General features: G+C 56.1%; 5 protein-coding genes across 5 annotated transcripts; 4 read left to right on the top strand and 1 right to left on the bottom strand.

Moving 5' to 3' along the window:
- Positions 1–337: 337 nt before the first annotated feature.
- On the bottom strand, positions 338–1753 carry SLS55_002062 (uncharacterized protein; the record flags this gene model as incomplete). Its single annotated transcript, XM_066773548.1, has 3 exons — positions 338–595; positions 659–1149; positions 1222–1753. 3 exons carry the CDS (start codon positions 1751–1753, stop codon positions 338–340), a joined length of 1281 nt encoding a protein of 426 aa, XP_066636115.1.
- An 821-nt stretch (positions 1754–2574) lies between these two features.
- Positions 2575–3384, top strand: SLS55_002061 (uncharacterized protein; the record flags this gene model as incomplete). The annotated part of the gene is made up of 2 exons (XM_066773547.1): positions 2575–2802; positions 2860–3384. The coding sequence occupies 2 exons, from the start codon at positions 2575–2577 to the stop codon at positions 3382–3384; spliced, it is 753 nt and encodes a 250-aa protein (XP_066636114.1).
- Positions 3385–9512: 6128 nt separating this feature from the next.
- Positions 9513–11614, top strand: SLS55_002060 (uncharacterized protein; the record flags this gene model as incomplete). Its single annotated transcript, XM_066773546.1, has 3 exons — positions 9513–9580; positions 9635–10022; positions 10076–11614. 3 exons carry the CDS (start codon positions 9513–9515, stop codon positions 11612–11614), a joined length of 1995 nt encoding a protein of 664 aa, XP_066636113.1.
- Positions 11615–13260: 1646 nt separating this feature from the next.
- SLS55_002059 (uncharacterized protein) lies at positions 13261–15045 on the top strand (the record flags this gene model as incomplete). The annotated part of the gene is made up of 2 exons (XM_066773545.1): positions 13261–13721; positions 13773–15045. 2 exons carry the CDS (start codon positions 13261–13263, stop codon positions 15043–15045), a joined length of 1734 nt encoding a protein of 577 aa, XP_066636112.1.
- A 751-nt stretch (positions 15046–15796) lies between these two features.
- SLS55_002058 (uncharacterized protein) lies at positions 15797–17445 on the top strand (the record flags this gene model as incomplete). The annotated part of the gene is made up of 10 exons (XM_066773544.1): positions 15797–15847; positions 15907–15944; positions 16037–16125; positions 16187–16209; positions 16270–16384; positions 16445–16471; positions 16565–16587; positions 16645–17073; positions 17190–17356; positions 17406–17445. The coding sequence occupies 10 exons, from the start codon at positions 15797–15799 to the stop codon at positions 17443–17445; spliced, it is 1002 nt and encodes a 333-aa protein (XP_066636111.1).
- Between the last annotated feature and the right edge of the window lie 596 nt (positions 17446–18041).

The following is an 18041-nucleotide window of genomic DNA, read 5'->3' as shown; positions in this document are numbered from 1 at the left end:
AACAATGATGATGATGACGAGCGCCCGACCCACCTCGCCGTTCATAACGCCGTGAGTAAAGTAAGTAGTCTGTCTCGATGATAACCAAGAAAAAACCATAAAACATAACCAAAAGACACAAAACAGGAAGAAACCAGTAGTATATAGGGGGTGTCCGCATGCACGTCGACAGCGAATGGGAAAAAAAACAAAAACAAGAACACGACATCCTTCTTCATGCAGGGGCTATACTGCGCTGTGCAGATGCGATAGACAAAAAAGTCATATGAACGAGTAGCAGAAGTAGCTTCAACACCGGATAAAAAAAAGTTAGTCAGAAGAGAAAAAGAAAAGAAAATCATCTCTTCTTCTTTTCGTCGTCAACCTCGCCCGTGGTGGTGTAGTCGCTGCATCGGACGTGGACGAGGCTCTGCTTGGCGGGGCCGCCCTTGCGGTCGGCTTCGATGACGAGCGCGGTGAGTTTGCCGCCCCTGACGCAGCCCGAGTCGAGGCCTTTGCTGAACTCTTTGATCTTGAGGCCCGTCTTGGCGTCGTGGCCGTAGATGACGGTGCTGCGCTGGTCCTGGGGGATGAAGCGCATGTAGTAGTTCCAGTACTGAGGTAGTAGGCTTGTCAGCGTTCCGTGAGTGAGGGGAAGTGAGATCGCTGTTTAGCTTACCTTCCACCAGGGCGTGCCGTCGCGTTCGGCGCTGGGGACCTTGGTGTCGAGGTCCATGCTGCGCATGTTCATGACCTGGAACGGGTCTTGGCGGTCGAGGTCGACGCCGGGGACGAGGCCGGCGTGCGCGACGAGCACCTCGCCCATGCCCTTGATCTGGCCGACCTTGAGGATGACGGGGCACTGCTCGAGCCACTCGATCTGCTTGGCATCGAACTGCTTGGCGAGGGCCTTGTCCTTGCGGTTCCCGCCGTTGCGCGCCTCGTCCTCGCCGAGGTGCGAGTTGGCGCTCATGTCCTGCTCCGCCACCTTCATCGCCTTGCGCGAAAGCAGCATGCGGTCCTCGTGGTTGCCGCGCACGCACGACGCGTGTACGTCGCGGGCGAAGTCGACGACGCCCTTGGAGTCGGGACCCTTGGCGATGATGTCGCCGGTCAAGACGAGGTGATCGGCGGCGGGGCGGAAGTTAATTTTATTCAGCAGTTCGACCACTAAGGGATGATGTCAGTCAGGGTTTTGCGGGTGGTTCTATTTTTAGAAACCGTTTGGGGAAAAACACTCACGCTCAGACTTGCAGCCGTGCACATCGCCCACCACAACGAGACGTTGGCTGTCGGCGGCGGACGTGGGAAGTAGGCTGGGGTCGAGGGTCTTGACCTGCACCATGTCGGTGAAGGCCGGGCGGGCATTGGCGCCAAAGTATCCCCATTTCTGGGGGCCAACCAGCGCGTTGCTGAGGCTGTTTTGCTCGGCCCAGTAGGGCCCCAACAACCACTTCCACGAGATGGCCATGAAGGCTATCGACGCGAGAACGGTGAAGATGGCGCGTTGGATGCGCCGCGGAATGCGCTGGGCCGCGATCAGGGTCACGAGCGCCGGAGTGTACCAATTTCGTTTGTCGCGGTAGTAAAAGTCGTCGTCGTCGTCGTCGTCGTCGTCGCTGGCGTCCTTCCGCCACTGGTTTGTGACGTTGTCTATGAGCGGGCGATGCTGCTGCCAGTTGCGACTGTCACCGCGGGTGCGGTGGAGGGGAAGCTCGTCCTCGCTGGTCACTTCGTACTCCTTGAAGAGACCATTGGTGCCGGGGGTCGCCATGTATCTGTAGTCGACGGTGCGGCAGGGAGGCGGCGAGTAGGCGGAAACGAGGGTGGCGGACGAGTCGCTGCTGCTGGCAATCGAGGGGGCGCGAGAGGGTGCGCTCGACGGATGCGGATGGAACGGGGTTTTGGAGGAACGGTAGCGCGAGGGCTGGTGTCTTGAGGTGGGTCGGTTGGAGCTGGCGGATGCTTGTCCTAGGGCCGCGTCGGAAGAGCGTGCCGGCGGAGCAGGAGAGAGCGAATGACTTGGCAGCAGGGACGGGCGCGTGCTGTTGGCGGCGGCGGGAACAGGCTGAACTCTTGGCTGGTGATCCGGGGAGGGCAGGTCGGGGCTGCGCTCGCGGCGACGCTCGGTGAAGCTGTCGTCACCCTCAGGCGTGCGACTCCTTCTGGAAGCCATGTGCACGGAGGCGGCAGCGCAGCGACACCGCCGGGCCTTTCCGGAACGGGCAAGCGCCGGGTGCGAGGGAGATGTCGATCGGCCCAGGGCGGAGTACCCACCTCATTCCCTGCGCGTGGTGATGGCGGTTGGGCAGCGAGGCAGAGGTGCGGTTTGGCTCGCACGCGGGGGAGTAGCGTGGCCAGCAGAGCCGCGTCCATGGCTAGGCTGGCGGCTTGGGGCAGCAAGGGCGCGCCATCACGAAGCGGCGCCAAGCCCAGCGCGCGCACCGGCGGACCACTGACGGCGGCCTGCCAGCCCCGTGCCTGTGTGCCTGACGGTCAGCCCAACTTCTCCCACCGCCTCACTCCGCTCTTCTCTCCGTCTGGGTGTTGGTTCTAGACATGGAATCGCCCCGCACCCCGCACAGCCTCTCCAAGATGAAGACCAAACACAGCGCCGGCTCCACCGTCTCCAGCCTGCGCAGCCTGTCGTCGCGCGAGGGCCAGCTGAGCATCGAGAGCGCGTCGTCGCCCGCGTCGCATCCGCAGTCGTCGGCCGCGCACGCCGACAATGGCGTCCCCGCCAACCCCAACCGCATGCGCGACAACCTTAAGATCACCGTCATGGGCTCCAAGGCCGTGGGCAAGTCGGAGCTCGTCAAACAGGTACTGCCTGCTCCACCCCAGATGCCCCTCAGTAGTCGGCTGACCCCTGTCCAATAGTATGCCTACGGACATACGCACTTCCGCTTCAGTCCGGGCGACCGCATCAGCGGCTCCAAGCTCGTCAAGCTGAGGAACGGCGACGACTACATGCTGTCTGTCAACGACACCTTCTCCGTCCACATGGACACTCCCGTTGCCGCCCACCAGATCGGCCAGGCTGATGGCGTCATGCTGGTCTTTGCCCCCACCTCGAGCGAGAGCATCGACACCGTCATCAATGTCTTCAACTTCATCGCCTACCAGTTCCGCGACACCAAGGGCCGCAAGACGCTGCCTGTTGTCATCGTCGCCAACAAGGTCGACCTGGAGCTGCCCGAGGAGCAGTTCGCTAATTTGCAGCGTGGCGCCACCTTCGCCAAGGAGCGCGGCATTCCCTACTTTGAGACTTCCGCCCTCACCGAGAAGGGTATCGACGATGCTTTCACTGGCATGGCTGAGCGCATCGTTGCCTGGAAAAAGGAGATGCAGAAGGAGCCGGACGACCTGTTCAAGAAGCTGAAGCGCAAGCTGCAGGGCAAGTAAAGTGACGGCCGACCCCACCATGCCGGCACCGTCCATGGAATTTTTCTTCTCGCTCAGCCCTATGCGACTTGGCGCGGCGAGACATTCTGTATTTCCTTGTCCATTTGTCTTTCTTATGTCTCGTTGTTCACTTCGTCTGCAAGCGTTGAGCGTTGATACCCCAACTTGGCAAACGCAATTGTTTTCCAGCAGCAGCTCGCAGGCACCGGGCTACCGCCCCGTCATCCACCGAGAGGGCCCCTCGTATACGGCCAAGAAAGGGACTTTGGCCGATCACGCATTGCACTGGCATATGATCGACGCCTGCCCCTTTCCGGAAAAGCACGTGCGGATCCAATGACGACGTCCCTTTCCACCGGTTGGTCCGAGGCCATTCTCTAAACCTCACACGAAAAGAACATGTATGTCTCGTTTACGAAAGGATGATCCTTGGGAAGTCGCCCGGATTTTGCGACGCCATTGTCAATACTTGTTTATCTACCGTCAAGTAGCTACTTTTTCTACAGGGGATTCAAGCTGGGTATAGGGGGAGTACATAGGTATAACGCTCAACAGAAAGGTTAATGTTCTATGTATGTATAGGAAGTAAATGGAATGGCGGCGAAAGACGGCGGTTTCCTTTGGAGGTTGTTTGTCCCTTTCTGTATCTTTTTCCCTGCCTTTTTAGAGGCTAGCTGCTAGAAAATAAAACGAAAACACATATGATACCCTCCTCAAATACGCCAGTAACTTATGAAGTAAAGAGAATCTGGGCACACTGAAAAGCTTGGCGAATGAAACGGTTTGACCAACCCTCGCGCCATCAAACCCATCAACAGCCGTACCGGTCAAAAAACAAAACTACACACACCAAACAAAACACGAAGAAGCAACAAGCCAACACCGATCATCCTGCGAAGTGACAACGTTTTAACCTCTGGCGCCCTGCAGCGGAGAAGGATCATGCGGCGGCGACGGCGTGGGGCGTGGCTTGTAGAGGCGCCGCAAGTGTGGTAGGGCTGTTGGTCTGGGTGTTCGCCCGAGCCACCGCCGCCTCCGCTGCCCCTGCCCCAGCGGATGACGACAAAAAATAGTCTAGCCCGACCACCCGCAGCTGCATCATCGCAAGAACACTGCACCGTGCTTACGCGGCGGGCGGTCGAATCCAGCATCTGGACGCGGTTGTCCGCTTTCGAGACCTACCTCTGCGTCTGGATGATGGGATTCGATTCAACTCCATACGTGGGGAAGAGTTGTCGCGGAGCTCGGGGCGCGCTCGAGTCTTCTGTCGTCATCGGCCGCGGCTGCTGCTGCTGCTGTCGCTGCTGCTGCTGCTGCCGTCTCAGTAGGGGGGCTGTTGGTTCGTGCGTTCCGCTGAGCAGTAGTAGCACCTGCGGCTGCAGCGGTTCCTCATTTGGCAACGAAAAGATCCGGATTCAAGTTACGTCATTGTCCGTCGCGGGCAGGTGTTTGCGGATGACGGTATTCGGTGGTCGCGGCTTGCGGGAGCGGTCCTGCGATGGTGAGCACATCGGTCATAACGTATATATGCTGCACACGCCAATGCACTTGGTAACTAAATCCCATGCCACGCCATCACTGAGGGCTGCATGGCGGCGCGGTGCAGTGGTCGACATTTGGCCGTTATTAAAAGCCTGTATTTGTCTTGTTCGACTGCCTGAACCGTCTCCTTGCTCTTTGCGCAGGGTCTTACCGGCTGTGAAGTGGTGGTTTAGGGCGGTCGCGCCGGAATGGGGAAGCAACGCCTCTCCCGTCTCTCGCGCCTGACAGCTCGAGATGGGAAGCAACGCCTCTCCCCCATCTCTCGCGCCTGACAGCTCGATATGGGGAAGCAGCATCCCGCCGTCGCTGGCGCTGGCTTATCTCTCGCGCTCGTCCGCCGGCTCTTCCTCTCCCTCTCTCTCTTCTCTTCATCCACACGCTCTTCGACGGTCTTTGCAATCGAAACGTGTTTTGTACAACTCTTTGTCCCCTTCTTGTCGTGCTCAATATGGGCATTAGTTCTGAGCTTCACACGAGTCTGGGGGCGTGGGCCGCGTTCTTGTCGCTGGTCTGGATCGCGGTCGTCGGGGAGCCAGTTGGGCATGTGCTTTTGCGCATACCGGCGGTGAGGAGGTGGTGGGAGGCGGGCTGGTGGAATGAGGAGGCGAGGAGGAGGGAGGCCGCGGAGAGGGCGGAGAGAGCGGAGAGGGATAGGGTGCACCAGGAAGAGGCGACGGAGAGGGATAGGGTGAGAGCGGAAGACGACAGAAAGAGGAGGCAGTTGGAGGAGATGATGGCGCACATTCGCGACATCGGGGAGCTGCTGCGGCAGGACGTTCAGCTGCATTTGCAGGATCGTCGCCTGAGGATGGAGAGGGCGCGCTTGCGCGACGGGTTTGCTGCCCTGCCTTTTCACTCTCCAGAGTCATCATCGTCCTAGATGATGGCTAGGCTAGTGGGCCTCCTGGGATTGGGAACCCCAGTCGAGAGGCCCAGGCCTCATCAACGACATGTTCGCACCTCTACGCGGTGTTGATGACGAGTACTTCGGCTTTTGCTGAAGGAAACCAAGACGAACATACCAGAGTACCATCTTCCCAAGATTACGATACGATCACGATCACGACTTCAACGGCGACCGGTAGCGCTTTTCGGACCATACGCAATGCCTCGAGTATCATCCCACACTTCCAGTCAATACCCTCGACGCACCTTGAACGAGCGAAGCTACACTGAATCTTTGGGGAACAATACCTTACGCTTCCTCCACACAATTCTCGCAAAACTTCATCACAACTGAGCAACTTTGGGCCACTGGAGAATGGAATGCCAGCTTCTTCCCTGTGCGGACCACGCACCAAGCATGACGAATGTCTGAGAAGACCCATCCAAGAGGAGTCCTTGAGAAGACCAGCCGGTCCAGCCCATCAGGAATTCTTGAAAACTCAGCCATCAGAACTCTGAGAAAGAACCCCCATCAGCAATCTTCAAAAAGAAACCGTATCAAGAATCCTCGAAAAGATCCGCCCATCACGAATCATTGAGAATCTCCCGTTAAAAGCAACTTCGCATACGCCTCCTCAGATCTCTATTTCCTGGAGCCTGGCTCGAAATCAATTAAGCTGTCCCACTCAGAAAGGCTCAATACGGTCACCGTCTCATTTCGATACCACTGAATCACAAGATGCCGCAAAGTGGACTCGTACATGGCATGCAACGGCAACTGTCTCGACCACGGTTCTGCGGAAACGAAAGACCACATACTTCACTACCCGAATGACGATTTCTCTGATCAAATGACTGCCCTCTCTCTTCACGAGACAACGTCGACGACAATTTGATTTTCTTGGTGTTTGCACTGTTCTCAAGCCCTGTACATAATCCAGCGTGGTTGCAAAGTCCTCAGATCCTGTACATAAATTTGGGTAGCTAGTTTGGTAGCCTTGACAGCATGACCTTGCCTCAAACTAAACCTCTCATTCAATACGTGTTCCCTCCTTGGTCACGAGTGAGCACTATCCGTCCCCAACTCTGATGATCAAACGGTTCCCACTGAATTACAACCGCTGTGCAAGTCTTAGCGAGGACATAGCATGGATTTCATCCTCAGAGTAGGTGGTCTTGACAGAATTCTCCGATGGTCAGAGACGGGTGATCTCGCGTCCCCGTGTCGACGCATCCCCGTGCCTTCCAAAACTCTCCCTTTCCCTTAACTCTGCGACACTTCGACCTATGCATCTGCCTTCGCCGCCGTAGTGTCGTACTTTGTAGTACATGCAGTCACTCGCCTTACCGCTACTACCAGCGTACGATCAACAACCGGCGCGGTCATTCTTCCGCCAATCTCTCAATCTGAGCAAGCCACTGCTTTTGATTCGGCGACTCCACATCGAAGAACCGCTTAATTTTCAACTCCACGAAAGGCTGCCGGCGCGAGTGACGGTCCCATCTCAGATAGACTAGCACATTGCACCCCTGCCTAGCCCGACACTTGTGCTCCGAAATGGTGAAATAGTAATCGACGAGTGTCGTGTCAAACGTCGCCGGGTCGTCCAGACGCACATGTGCACACACGAAGACGTCATCCCTGCGCTGCTCCGCCACGGTTTTGAGCACACGAAATACGAGTTCGCGCGTGAAGCGCGTCGACTGCTTCACCACCACGCTGCCGCCCTCGCCCCCGTCGACCCCCACCACCATCCCGCTCTCGCCGATCACCAACGACCGCTCGGCCACATAAAACTCGCGCTGCCACCCATCGCCCCGGAAACACCCGATCGTCATGCCCACCAGCTGCGCCCCGGGCTCCTCGGGCTCCCACCCACCGCGCTGCCGCGGCACCCGCGGCACGCACTCCCAGCACTTGCGTTGGAGCGTGTACCCGACGCGCACCCTCCACGGGTCGGCGCCTGCGCGCCCCTGCGCGCGCAGGCGCCGCAGCTGGTTGAAGGTGTAGGCGATGTGCGGGCACAGGCGGACGGTGCCGTCGGTGCCCCGGCAGCGACGTTTCTCGGGCGCGCGGGCGAGCTGGGCCGGCGTGAAGTCCGCGCGGGGGTGGAGGGCGATGCAGACGGAGCAGACGGCGCGTTGCGGTGGAGCTGGATACCGTTGTTGTCGTTGCTGCTGCTGCTGCGCGCGTTCGTGGTGCTCGGCGGCGCAGGCGCGGGTGAATTCATCGCGGCGGAGGCGGAAGAGGAAGGAGCGCGATGCCCGGAGGAGGAATGGCGGCGGGGCGTGGATGATGGGGGAGAAGCGCAGGGCGCGCGTGGTGGCGCGGAGGGCGAGGAGGTCGGCGGGGTCGGGGATGTGGTTGGTCGCAAGGTAGTAGAGGATGTCCAAGGGCAGGCGGTGGAGGAAGCTGTGGTGGATGTTATGGGTGACGGCGTCGGTGACGTGTTGTGGTAGCTCCTTTTCCTTATGTGTGAGGTGTAAGAGGCCGAGGAGCCGGCTCAAAAGCCAGCTCAAGAGTCGTGCCATCGTGGCGGTGCTTTTCCTGGGGGGATGAAGAGAGTGCCTAGCCACAGCTTTATACAGACCAAATTTTCTTCACCTCAGGGTTGGGGCCCTTAACCATGGATGACATAGTGGAGATGCGCCGCTGTTGCAACGCGCGAGCTCGAAGTCCAACATCTTTGATCGTGGACACCGACATACCAAGTCCAGAAGACAAAATGATTACCGAGGAACTGAACGTAGCCGAAGGTAAGGAGATGAGAGGCTAGCACGGTGGGCGACAAAAGAAATTGCACCCCCGCGTCTACCGTACACAAACACTGATTGTCAAGTTGGTGTAGGCAGTTGAATACAAAATCCGGACGTAAATGTATATATTTAAAACGTACATTTACGTCCGGATTTTGTATTCAACCACCCCCCCGGTGAGAGGTTTTTTTTTTTTTTTTTTTTTGTGAGGCAGATGCGGGTAGGCGATTTCTTTTGTCACCGACGTGCTAGTGTGACGCTAATCCCCGAGCTGAAAAAGCTTGATCTCACGGCAGCAAGAATGGTTAATGACTCAGCTGGGCGAGGCTGAGGAGGCGTTTGGGACTGTGGGTTCGCAGCTGACGGGAGTGAAGGAGTTCGCTGACAAGATGGAAGCCTGGCGCCCTTGCATGCGTGATTGCTGGAGCCTTGTGGGGTAGAGAGATACATAGTGGAGGAAAGAGCTGGGGGTGGAGCCTTCCTTGGCCTCACCTACTTAGCGCGCTACCCGGGCTGCAGCCTTCAGCCCCACCCACCACGCGACGTCGAGACATCTACATTACTATCCGAAGACAGCGATCCTGATCCTGCAGCCAACTTGCAAACACTCTCCGACCATGGATCGCTTGCTCACCAAAGCATGCCCGGCTTATCGCCCGCCCCGGTCCGGATGCGGGAACCGTCTGGTACGTGGCTGCATTGGAATGCGGTGATGGCTTCAAAAATAGCTTTGGGCGCACGGCAGCGCTGCCAAGACAGATTCCGCTCCAATGAGTCGGGGAGCCGCTCCTCTACTTGTCGCAAGATTACTATCAGTGCCCCCTTACAGATTGGGGGCCAACTGAAGCCAAGCACCCAACCTTAATGGCCTTGCCGCCTTCCATTCTACCTACTTCTCCTTCGACCACCTTTTTCGCAGGCCGGAACCCCCTAATGCAGGCACCATGTTTTCGCATCTCAAGTCCAACTTGACCAGGCGCAGAGACCCAAGGTCTCACTTGGAGTTTAGCCGGTGGGACTTGTTCTTTCCCCAGAGCCAACTGTTCTGCTGACCTTGCTACCCCAGCTTGGCCAACCCCTCCGTTGAGCTCACCGATACCTCCTATGCGTCCTTCCAGCGCGCCGAAGAAGGCAGGCGCAGCAGTACCGCCAAGACGCCCATCGGCGTCGATGGCAAAGATGCCGACGAGTCCTGGTCGCTTGTTGGACGCGAAAATGCAATGCCCGAAGAGAGGGAGGCTACGCGATTGGGGTCCAGCTGGTGGAGACGCGAGATGCTCGTTGATCGAAGTCTCACCGGCATGGCCGCCCTCACCTCGCTTTTCGCTGTCATCATGCTCATCGTCTGCGTCTCTGCCTCGCCCGAGTTCTCCCACCAACTCGAAAAGAATCCAAACTCAACGTCGATAGCCTTCCACAAGGGTCACTGCAAATCAGTCGAGCCGGGTTATCAAGTCTGACCACCCGCTCCCCGCATTTGTCCTTCAATCTTCTGATGCATTCACAGGCCTTGAAGTTCCTAATCAATGTCGCCTCTACCATGATCCTCGGCATGTCGAACACATACCAGCAGCTCGCAACCGCCTTGCGAGTCGACGACCTCGCTTACATGCTGTCCAAACACGGCGATTGCCGCGTGGGCACAAACTCGCCCTTTGCAATCAACTACAAACGCACCAATCGCTTGAAATCTTGGCTTAGCTGGTTGCTCCTCATCATGACCTCTATGCCCATCCACCTACTTGCCAACTCTCTAGTCGGTACATCAACCTATCGAACAACACCGTCAGTCTCGTACCATCCAGTATCAGACTTTGAGCAGTGGTATGAGGACTACTACTTTAGCACCACCGACTATTACCATTCCTACGGCACCTACTCTGAAGTGTGTATGATTGCTTTTAATCAAGGCTCTCTTGAAAGTCTTCAGCCCAACAAATCTGCCTCTTTTGACGACTGGAAGGACTACTTTGGAGGCGCATATCTAAACGCAAACGCAGTCAAGGTCTACTACGATGAACAACTGTGCAGCGAAAGGAATCAAACAAAGTCAGCAAACTGCACCTATCTCCAGATGAGATGCTTATCAGCATCCGACTCCGCAGACGAAGGGGATTGCACGCTCGTGTTGCGCATGCAGTCTGCCCTGATCCTTACGGGTTGCCTACTGGCAAAGGCCATCTACATGGCCCTTACCATGTACTCCGCACGTGGCAAGGTCAAGTCTCATCTTTTGAACTTCGGCGATGTACTCGTCGTCTCTTCGATGTATCCTCGCCTCCAAGTTCAGGGCGAGTGCATGACGAGCAAAGGCGACTTCCATCGGCGACAGATCAAACACACGTGTCACAAGCACTGCCGAGACCCAGATCCGTCCGACACAGGTGAAGAGCTGGGCCACTGCCAGAAATGCAAAAAGTTCAACGTTGTTTACAACCATACCAAGCTTCCGTGGCCGACGCTAGCCATGAAGCGCAAGAGGGCCTTTCTCGGGACACTTGGCCAGACTGCATTGACCCAGATACTTATCCTGTGTCTGTTGTCCATCGGCTCTCTGACCTGGTCGATCATGCTTGGTCTCGTTGTCGGTAGCGAGTGGCACAGCATCTACACGGGGAAACATGCGGCTACACCGCACGTCAGCCTAGTAGCATACCTCAGCAAGGGCAGCCAGCTGGCCGAGCTACCGGCCAACCGCATCAGCAGCGAAATCGCGTCGTACTTCATCTCCAACGGCTTGCAGTTCGTCTACTCGACCATCTACCTGCTCCTCATCTACAACCTCACCCTCATCTCCATGGAGTTTGACTGGGGCAAGCTCGAGAAGTACGGTGGCCGGCTGCGCTCCACCATCGTTAAAGACCCACATTTCAACCAGTCGTACCTACTCCAACTTCCCAAGCGCGTCCTTATCCCAACCATGACCTACAGCATCATCATGCACTGGCTCCTGGGCCTCTCCATGCAAACCGCAGAGGTCATCTTTGAGACTCCGTACCGCTCCTTTTCCCAATACACGGTAATGCGAAGAACAGCTCAAGTCTGATTTGCAAGTCTGGCTGATTGGTCCCTCACAGGTTACTTGCGTGCCTAATGGACTCTTCGGTTCGACAGCGATGTTGATCGCCATGACCATCACTTGCTGGCGCACCTTTTCCTATCGCCGCGAAGGCTTCATTCCACAAATGTACGGATCGATTAGGGTGTTATGCGCGTCCACGACGCGTTTGAATGACATGAATGATGAGGGCTACGTCAAGTGGGGAGATTGTAAGTACTGCGTGTCTTTCCCACCGTCGTCAGCGGGTTTTCCTTCTCTTGCCACTTCATACTGCACCATATCTATACAGCATTGCATCGAAGCTGCATACCCCTGTTGGACATTGACTGTAAAGTCCAACTTCCTACCACGACGCCCTCTGCCCTCTGATGCTTGATGCCCCTGGCTTCCGGGTCTCATCGAAAATGTGCTGACAATCCTTCGTAGTGGGGCAAGGCGAGGTATTCCGGCGCGCTGGCTTATCGTCTGGACCTGTGGGGAAAATCGTTCCAAACGAGCTGTACTCATAAGTAACCGCGGAGCGATTCGTATCGTTGTACTATATGCTTTCTTCTTCTACAACTTAATGCTCAGAATAGGGGTGGCTGGTAATATCAAATTCCATGAGAAATTCAACGACGCCGAGTGGTACCGCTTCGAAGTATGTACCGGTGTGTGTTGCGTGAATATTGTCAAAAGAAAGACATGACTAGTACTTGGAGTAGTGCAGCCTCGTGCCAATGCGGATCATCCCCTTAGAAATGGAGCGTATGTAGTGCTTCCAAGGATCAGGTCAAGCCTAGCTCGAAATGTACAGAGTGGTTCCGTAGTATATGTCACAGGAGGTCTATCAACCACCCAAAACAGACGAAACTGATAGGTTCAGCCTGCCATATCACCCGCTCTGGAGTCCAAGAGTTTTTCGCGCCGGTGGTCTGCTGCGCACCTTCACGGCAGGTGACAAAGGAAATCGGCTCTTGCACAGATAGTGTATTATATTTACGGGTACTCCAATCCAAGATCTGGACGTATTTGTGAATTTATAAACGTTGTATCTTCGCCCGGGTATTCGGCTTGGACCGTAGGAAAGGTAGCAACGTCATGCATGGGGGTCATCCGCTGTGCCCCTTTGTGTGAGCGAACGCGAAGTGCACCATCCGTCAGAATCAACTGTTCGCCTCAAATCGCCTGTTCCAACTCAAAGGGAACATCTCAGCTTAAGAGAAGCGAATGACACAAACTCTTGGTTGACTAGACCCCACTTTTATCAGGCAACGATTGTTGATTGTCATTGCAGAAGGATGCAGGAGCAAGGGGGTTTTGAGGACGCTCGCCGGGTAGGTTTATAGCCCTGCCAACTGTTTCGAGTGTCCGAAACGGATGCGCATCGCTGCTTCGCCACCGTGCCATTTCCTGAGACTCATTCTTGTCGAATCATTACGCATTGGGCGGGCAAGGCTGAAACGTGTCCGAAGAGGCGATGCTGACAGGCTACGTAGGGGAAGGCATGCACGAGCGTGGGGCTGCTGCGCATTTTCAGCCTCGCGCAGCTGATGATCTCCCAATTAAAAGGCCGACGGGTCGACCGTCTTTTTGCCTGGCCGCTCGTCTGAGACTTTCCCGTTCAACTCGTCCTTCTTTCACATTTTCGAATGACGGATCTGCTCAGCGTCGTCGGAAGCATCGTCGGCATTGCCGCGACCGGAGTCAGTGTCTCTCTAACGCTCTACCAGTTCGCCGATGAGGTCGGCTCGGCCGCAAAGGATGCGAAGCAGATAGGCAGCGAGATTTCCAACTTTTGCTTCATTCTTCGCATCCTGGCGTCGACGCTTGAAGAGGCGGACGCGGCGTCGGTCCTGCACTGCAAGGATGTAGCCGAGAAGATGAATGAAAGGTGCCTTGCTATGTTCGTCGAGATCATCGAGCTGGTCAATGAACTGCAGAAGCACGTTGGCATCCCGGGTGAGAACAGCTCCAAATGGACAAAGAGGATCAGGTGGGCGCTCCAGAAGCCCAGGATCATGTACCTCCGAGCGAGCCTCGACACGTACAAGGCTACTCTCAGTTTGATGCTGGAAACTCTGCATCTTGCCGATAAGATAGCCAAGCGAAGGTAAGTGGCATCACCCCACCATGACTATGGACATGTGCTGACATGTATCAGGACGATATTCTCCGACGTCGCTGATCCGGAAGATGACGGACAACAGCGGAGCCTGATTGAAAGCCTTGAGCGCGCGCACCGCGCCTCCATAACCGAGCTCCAGGAGCTTGAAGAGCAAAAGTTCGACGAGCCAGAAGTGGAGTGCCCCATGTCTCCAGCAGACGACGTTGACAGTGACATCTTCGCCCGAGCTTCTTGCGTATCGACTGCCTCCGTCGAAAGTTATTTCCTGGTCCAATCTCTGCGAGAAGACCTCGAGTCTTTGCGCGCAAGCAGGGCGAGCACGTCCAGCTATGTGCTGGTCGACGGGCATCCGACTTTACCCACAAGAAATTCTCTCTGGCTGTCAGAAGAGCAAGCCAACCTGAACAGATGGTCTTGTAGTCTTCTCAATGCTCCAAACGAGCCATTGAACAGTCGTACCTCTCAACTTTCACCGGATCTGAGACGGGCTAGAAGGATGACGCAAATCTCTGGCGGCATGGTCCAAATGCCGTCGCTGGCCACCGTTTTGGAGGCCGGAGACGATTCAGCGGGCGGAAACCCCAGTCATGCCACGCCCAAATCATCGTCTAATCAGCTGTTAGACAGCGACTTCCCCACCGCAATCAACGCCATCCAGACGTGGACGGCCGCTCTCTCGCCCGAAGACCGGTACAAAGTCTGGAGCATCATTCTGCCCTTCGTCCTGCAGTCCCCGTCGCCTCCGTACCAGGAATCCGAGCAATCGCGCTTCGAATGGGATGCCTCCGGTCCCCGACCAGCACGTCCGGTCAGTTTGCCCCCAAATATCAATACTTCCGCGTCGCCACCGCCACAGATCCCACCCCTGTCTTCGGCGGCAAACACCTATCCGACACGCGCTTCGTACCCACGAAGGCACCGCGAGACGAGCCCAGACCCAAACGCCGGCAGGAAACCGACACGTCCGCAGCACGGAGAGTTCTTCAAGAGCTTCCGCGTCGGTATCGATGACACGACCCGGACGGTTCTGCCGATCGCGCTCAAGAAACACAACATCATCGGAGACTCGAGGCAGTACGCTATGTACATCGTTCACGGGGACCAGAAGCGTTGTTTGGGACTGAACGAAAAGCCTTTGATGCTGTTCAAGCGGCTTGAGAGTGAAGGTCGGAGGCCGATGTTCATGCTTCGGGAGCATGCTACTCCGGTGAAAGGGGTTTCGAGCCGTAAAACGGCGGCCCCTGGTGGCAGAAGTCAAGAGTCCCATACACTCGGGGGGCGTATGCGGAGTGGATCTCAGTCATCGTGATGTATGATAAACTTGTAACAAGGTCTGGGATTTAGCCTTGTGTTGAGAAGGCTACTTCAAGGGTAAAGGGCTCAAGTAATGCTGTAATTAAACTACAAGTAATTCTTCTTTCGCTGTTTGGTACGAGAAATGAGTGGTAGCTTGCCGTGATAGAAGGCAATGCTTCAATGTGTACTACTCGCTGTTGTTTCTACAGCTTTGAGTTGTTTCAGTGACAAAAGATTCATGCCCTTTGAGCTCACCGAAGACGATACCAGTATTCTTACATGGGTAGTCGAATCTATTGGCTGGATAGATATCATGCATTCAAGACTCGCATTTACGTCCGGAGATTGGATTCAATTACCCACAAGGTTGGTTCGATATCTTTGCGAGGAAGATGGGAGTAGTAGGCCCAACTATTTGTCACCTGCTGTGGCAATTTACTGAAAACGTGTATAACTCTCGACGACAGCGAGTAGATTCCGTGTCTTGCGACAATGGATCGATCAGTTTTAAGGCCTTCCATGTCCTTTGTACCCCGTATTGCGGTGTGTTCCCGAGATCAACACAGGGATCGCGTCGGATATGTTACCTGGGCCCACTGGGAGAATCGGAGCTGCCGAAGCCGGGCTCATGCGGCACAGCAGCCTACATAAGGGGAGCGTGTTGAAGCAACCGCCCGCTCGGGTCGAGTCTCATTCCTGCCGAATTCCTCCTCGTCGCATCTTTCTCCGAAGAGTCAACGTTAATCACTGCTCGACGTACAACCATGTCTCAGCCGACGGAGAACCCTGCGCCTCAGCACATCGAGGCTGATGATGTATGCAAGTGCCTGTCGCTTCGTAGGGGCTAATGCTGACAGCTTGATCCTTCGACCAGGTAGCCGACGAGACGGATTCTTCATACGATTCTGACCTGTGCGTCTCGTCTCCACATTTCACCCCGCCCCCCGCACCCCCCTGTCACTGCCACGCGAAATGCTAACGAGGCTTGCCGACGCCGCTACAAGGCCGAGCACGTCGTCATTGAGCTCTTCGATCACCGACTACGAGTACGAGAATGGTCGCCGGTACCACAGTTTCAAGAAGGACAGCTCGGGTACGACAGATTCCCGTCGAACCCAATCAATGGCCGTCCGCTGCTGACTCCACCTTTGCAGTGTACTTCGCGCCCAATGACGAAGTCTGTCATGATATACATCGTAACGCGAAGACATCAAGCAGGCTGACTATTGCATTGCAGGACGAAAACGACCGCCTGGACCTCGTCCACCACATGATCACGCTCCGCCTCGGCGGCAGGCTGCACCTGGCACCGATCAAGAAAGATGTGCAGGAAATCTTGGATCTCGGAACTGGTATGGCACCGACACGGCTTCAAAAAGAAAATCGAACCCGTCTCACATATTAACAACCAGGAACCGGCATCTGGGCGATTCAGATGGGTATGTAACCCCCCACAACCACAACACCAACCCGTCCTCCTGGCCCCGAAAAAAAAAAAAAAAAATCCAACTGACAAACCACCACCATCGCAGGCGACGAATACGAATCCGCACGAGTACCACTCCTCATCCCCCTCTTCCCCCCTCCACCACACTAACCCCACCCCCCACAGATCCTCGGCAACGACCTCTCCCCCATCCAACCCGCCTTCGTGCCCCCCAACGTGCACATCGAAATCGACGACATCGAAGACGCCTGGACCCACACACGCAAGTTCGACTTCATCCACGCGCGCTACCTGCTCGGCGCAATCCGCGACTGGCCGGGGCTGATCGCCAAATCCCGCGCCGCGCTCAAGCCCGGCGGCTGGCTCGAGCTGCAGGACTTCACCATGCAGGTGTACGCGACGGACGGGTCGCTGCCGAAAGACTCGTATTTGACAAGGTATCTGGAGGAGACGCTGGAGGGAATGAAGGGCATGGGGGTCGAGCCGGAGCCTGGGGCGAAGCTGAAGGGGTGGGTGGAGGCGGCGGGGTTTGAGAATGTCCGCGTGGAGAGGTTTGCGTTTCCGGTTGGGAGGTGGCCGAAGGATGGGATGTTGGTGAGTTGGTTTTGTTTTTTCTGTTGTCGCGGGAGGGGGGGTTGTGTTGTGTTGCTGTGGAAGGGGCGATAGTGTTGGTTGAAAGGGGCGTACGTGTGCTGACTTGGGTGTTGCAGAAACAAGTTGGGTTGTTTAACTTGGCGAACTTTGCGGATGGGTTGGAGGGCTTCTCGATGCGGATTCTGACGGGCCTCAGGGGGTGGAAGAAGGAGGAGGTTGAGGTGCATGTGGCGGAGTTGAGGAAGGAGTTGAAGAACCGGGCTATACACCCTCAGCATGATATGTAAGTGCGTCCAAGTGGAAGTGAGAGGTGGTTTTGCTAACTAGATCAGGTATGTTGTCTACGGACAGAAGCCGTTGGATGCCGAGTAAAGGCGTTAATCTACCGACGCATCAACAGGCCCCATTGATAAAAGATATGGGTCCTGACTCGTATGTATACTGCTCCATTAATATACTGCATCTTTCGCAGATTTGACGTGTTGTGGCGGATGCAAAAATGGTCGAGGTCACAGTCACCACGGTAGATGACGTGGGTGAAGTAGCTGACGTGTGCCTGTGTTCTGAGCAAGATCTCCGCTCAGAAAGACCACTTTCACAACGGTGTAATTCAGTGGGAACCGTTTGATCATCAGAATTGGGGGCGGACAGCGCTCACTCGTGATCAAAAGGGGATGACGAGTTGAATGGGAGGGAAGAAGCTTGCATTCCGAGGAGTAAAAGGGTATATCAGGATCCCCGTCGTGTCTACCCTCGCGCCTTGCTCTCGCCTTATCCATCGCCGGGCGACGATCCTGCCCATGCAGCTCGACGTCCTGCCGAAGCAGCTCCCTGACATTGAATGAATCCAAGGGGGTGGACGGGTGGCGTATTGAGCTCACTAAACACCAGGTCTCTTGGCGATCGCTTCTACCAAGGACGTCTCGAAGGACCGAGGTGTGTTCTCCCGAGTCGCCTCCAACTTCCTC

This window comes from Diplodia seriata (assembly GCF_021436955.1).
Source record: "Diplodia seriata strain FDS-637 chromosome Unknown scaffold_2, whole genome shotgun sequence".
NCBI lineage: Eukaryota > Fungi > Ascomycota > Dothideomycetes > Botryosphaeriales > Botryosphaeriaceae > Diplodia > Diplodia seriata.
The sequence above is the reverse complement of the archived record's forward strand: the minus strand, read 5'-3'. Positions and strand labels throughout refer to the sequence as shown.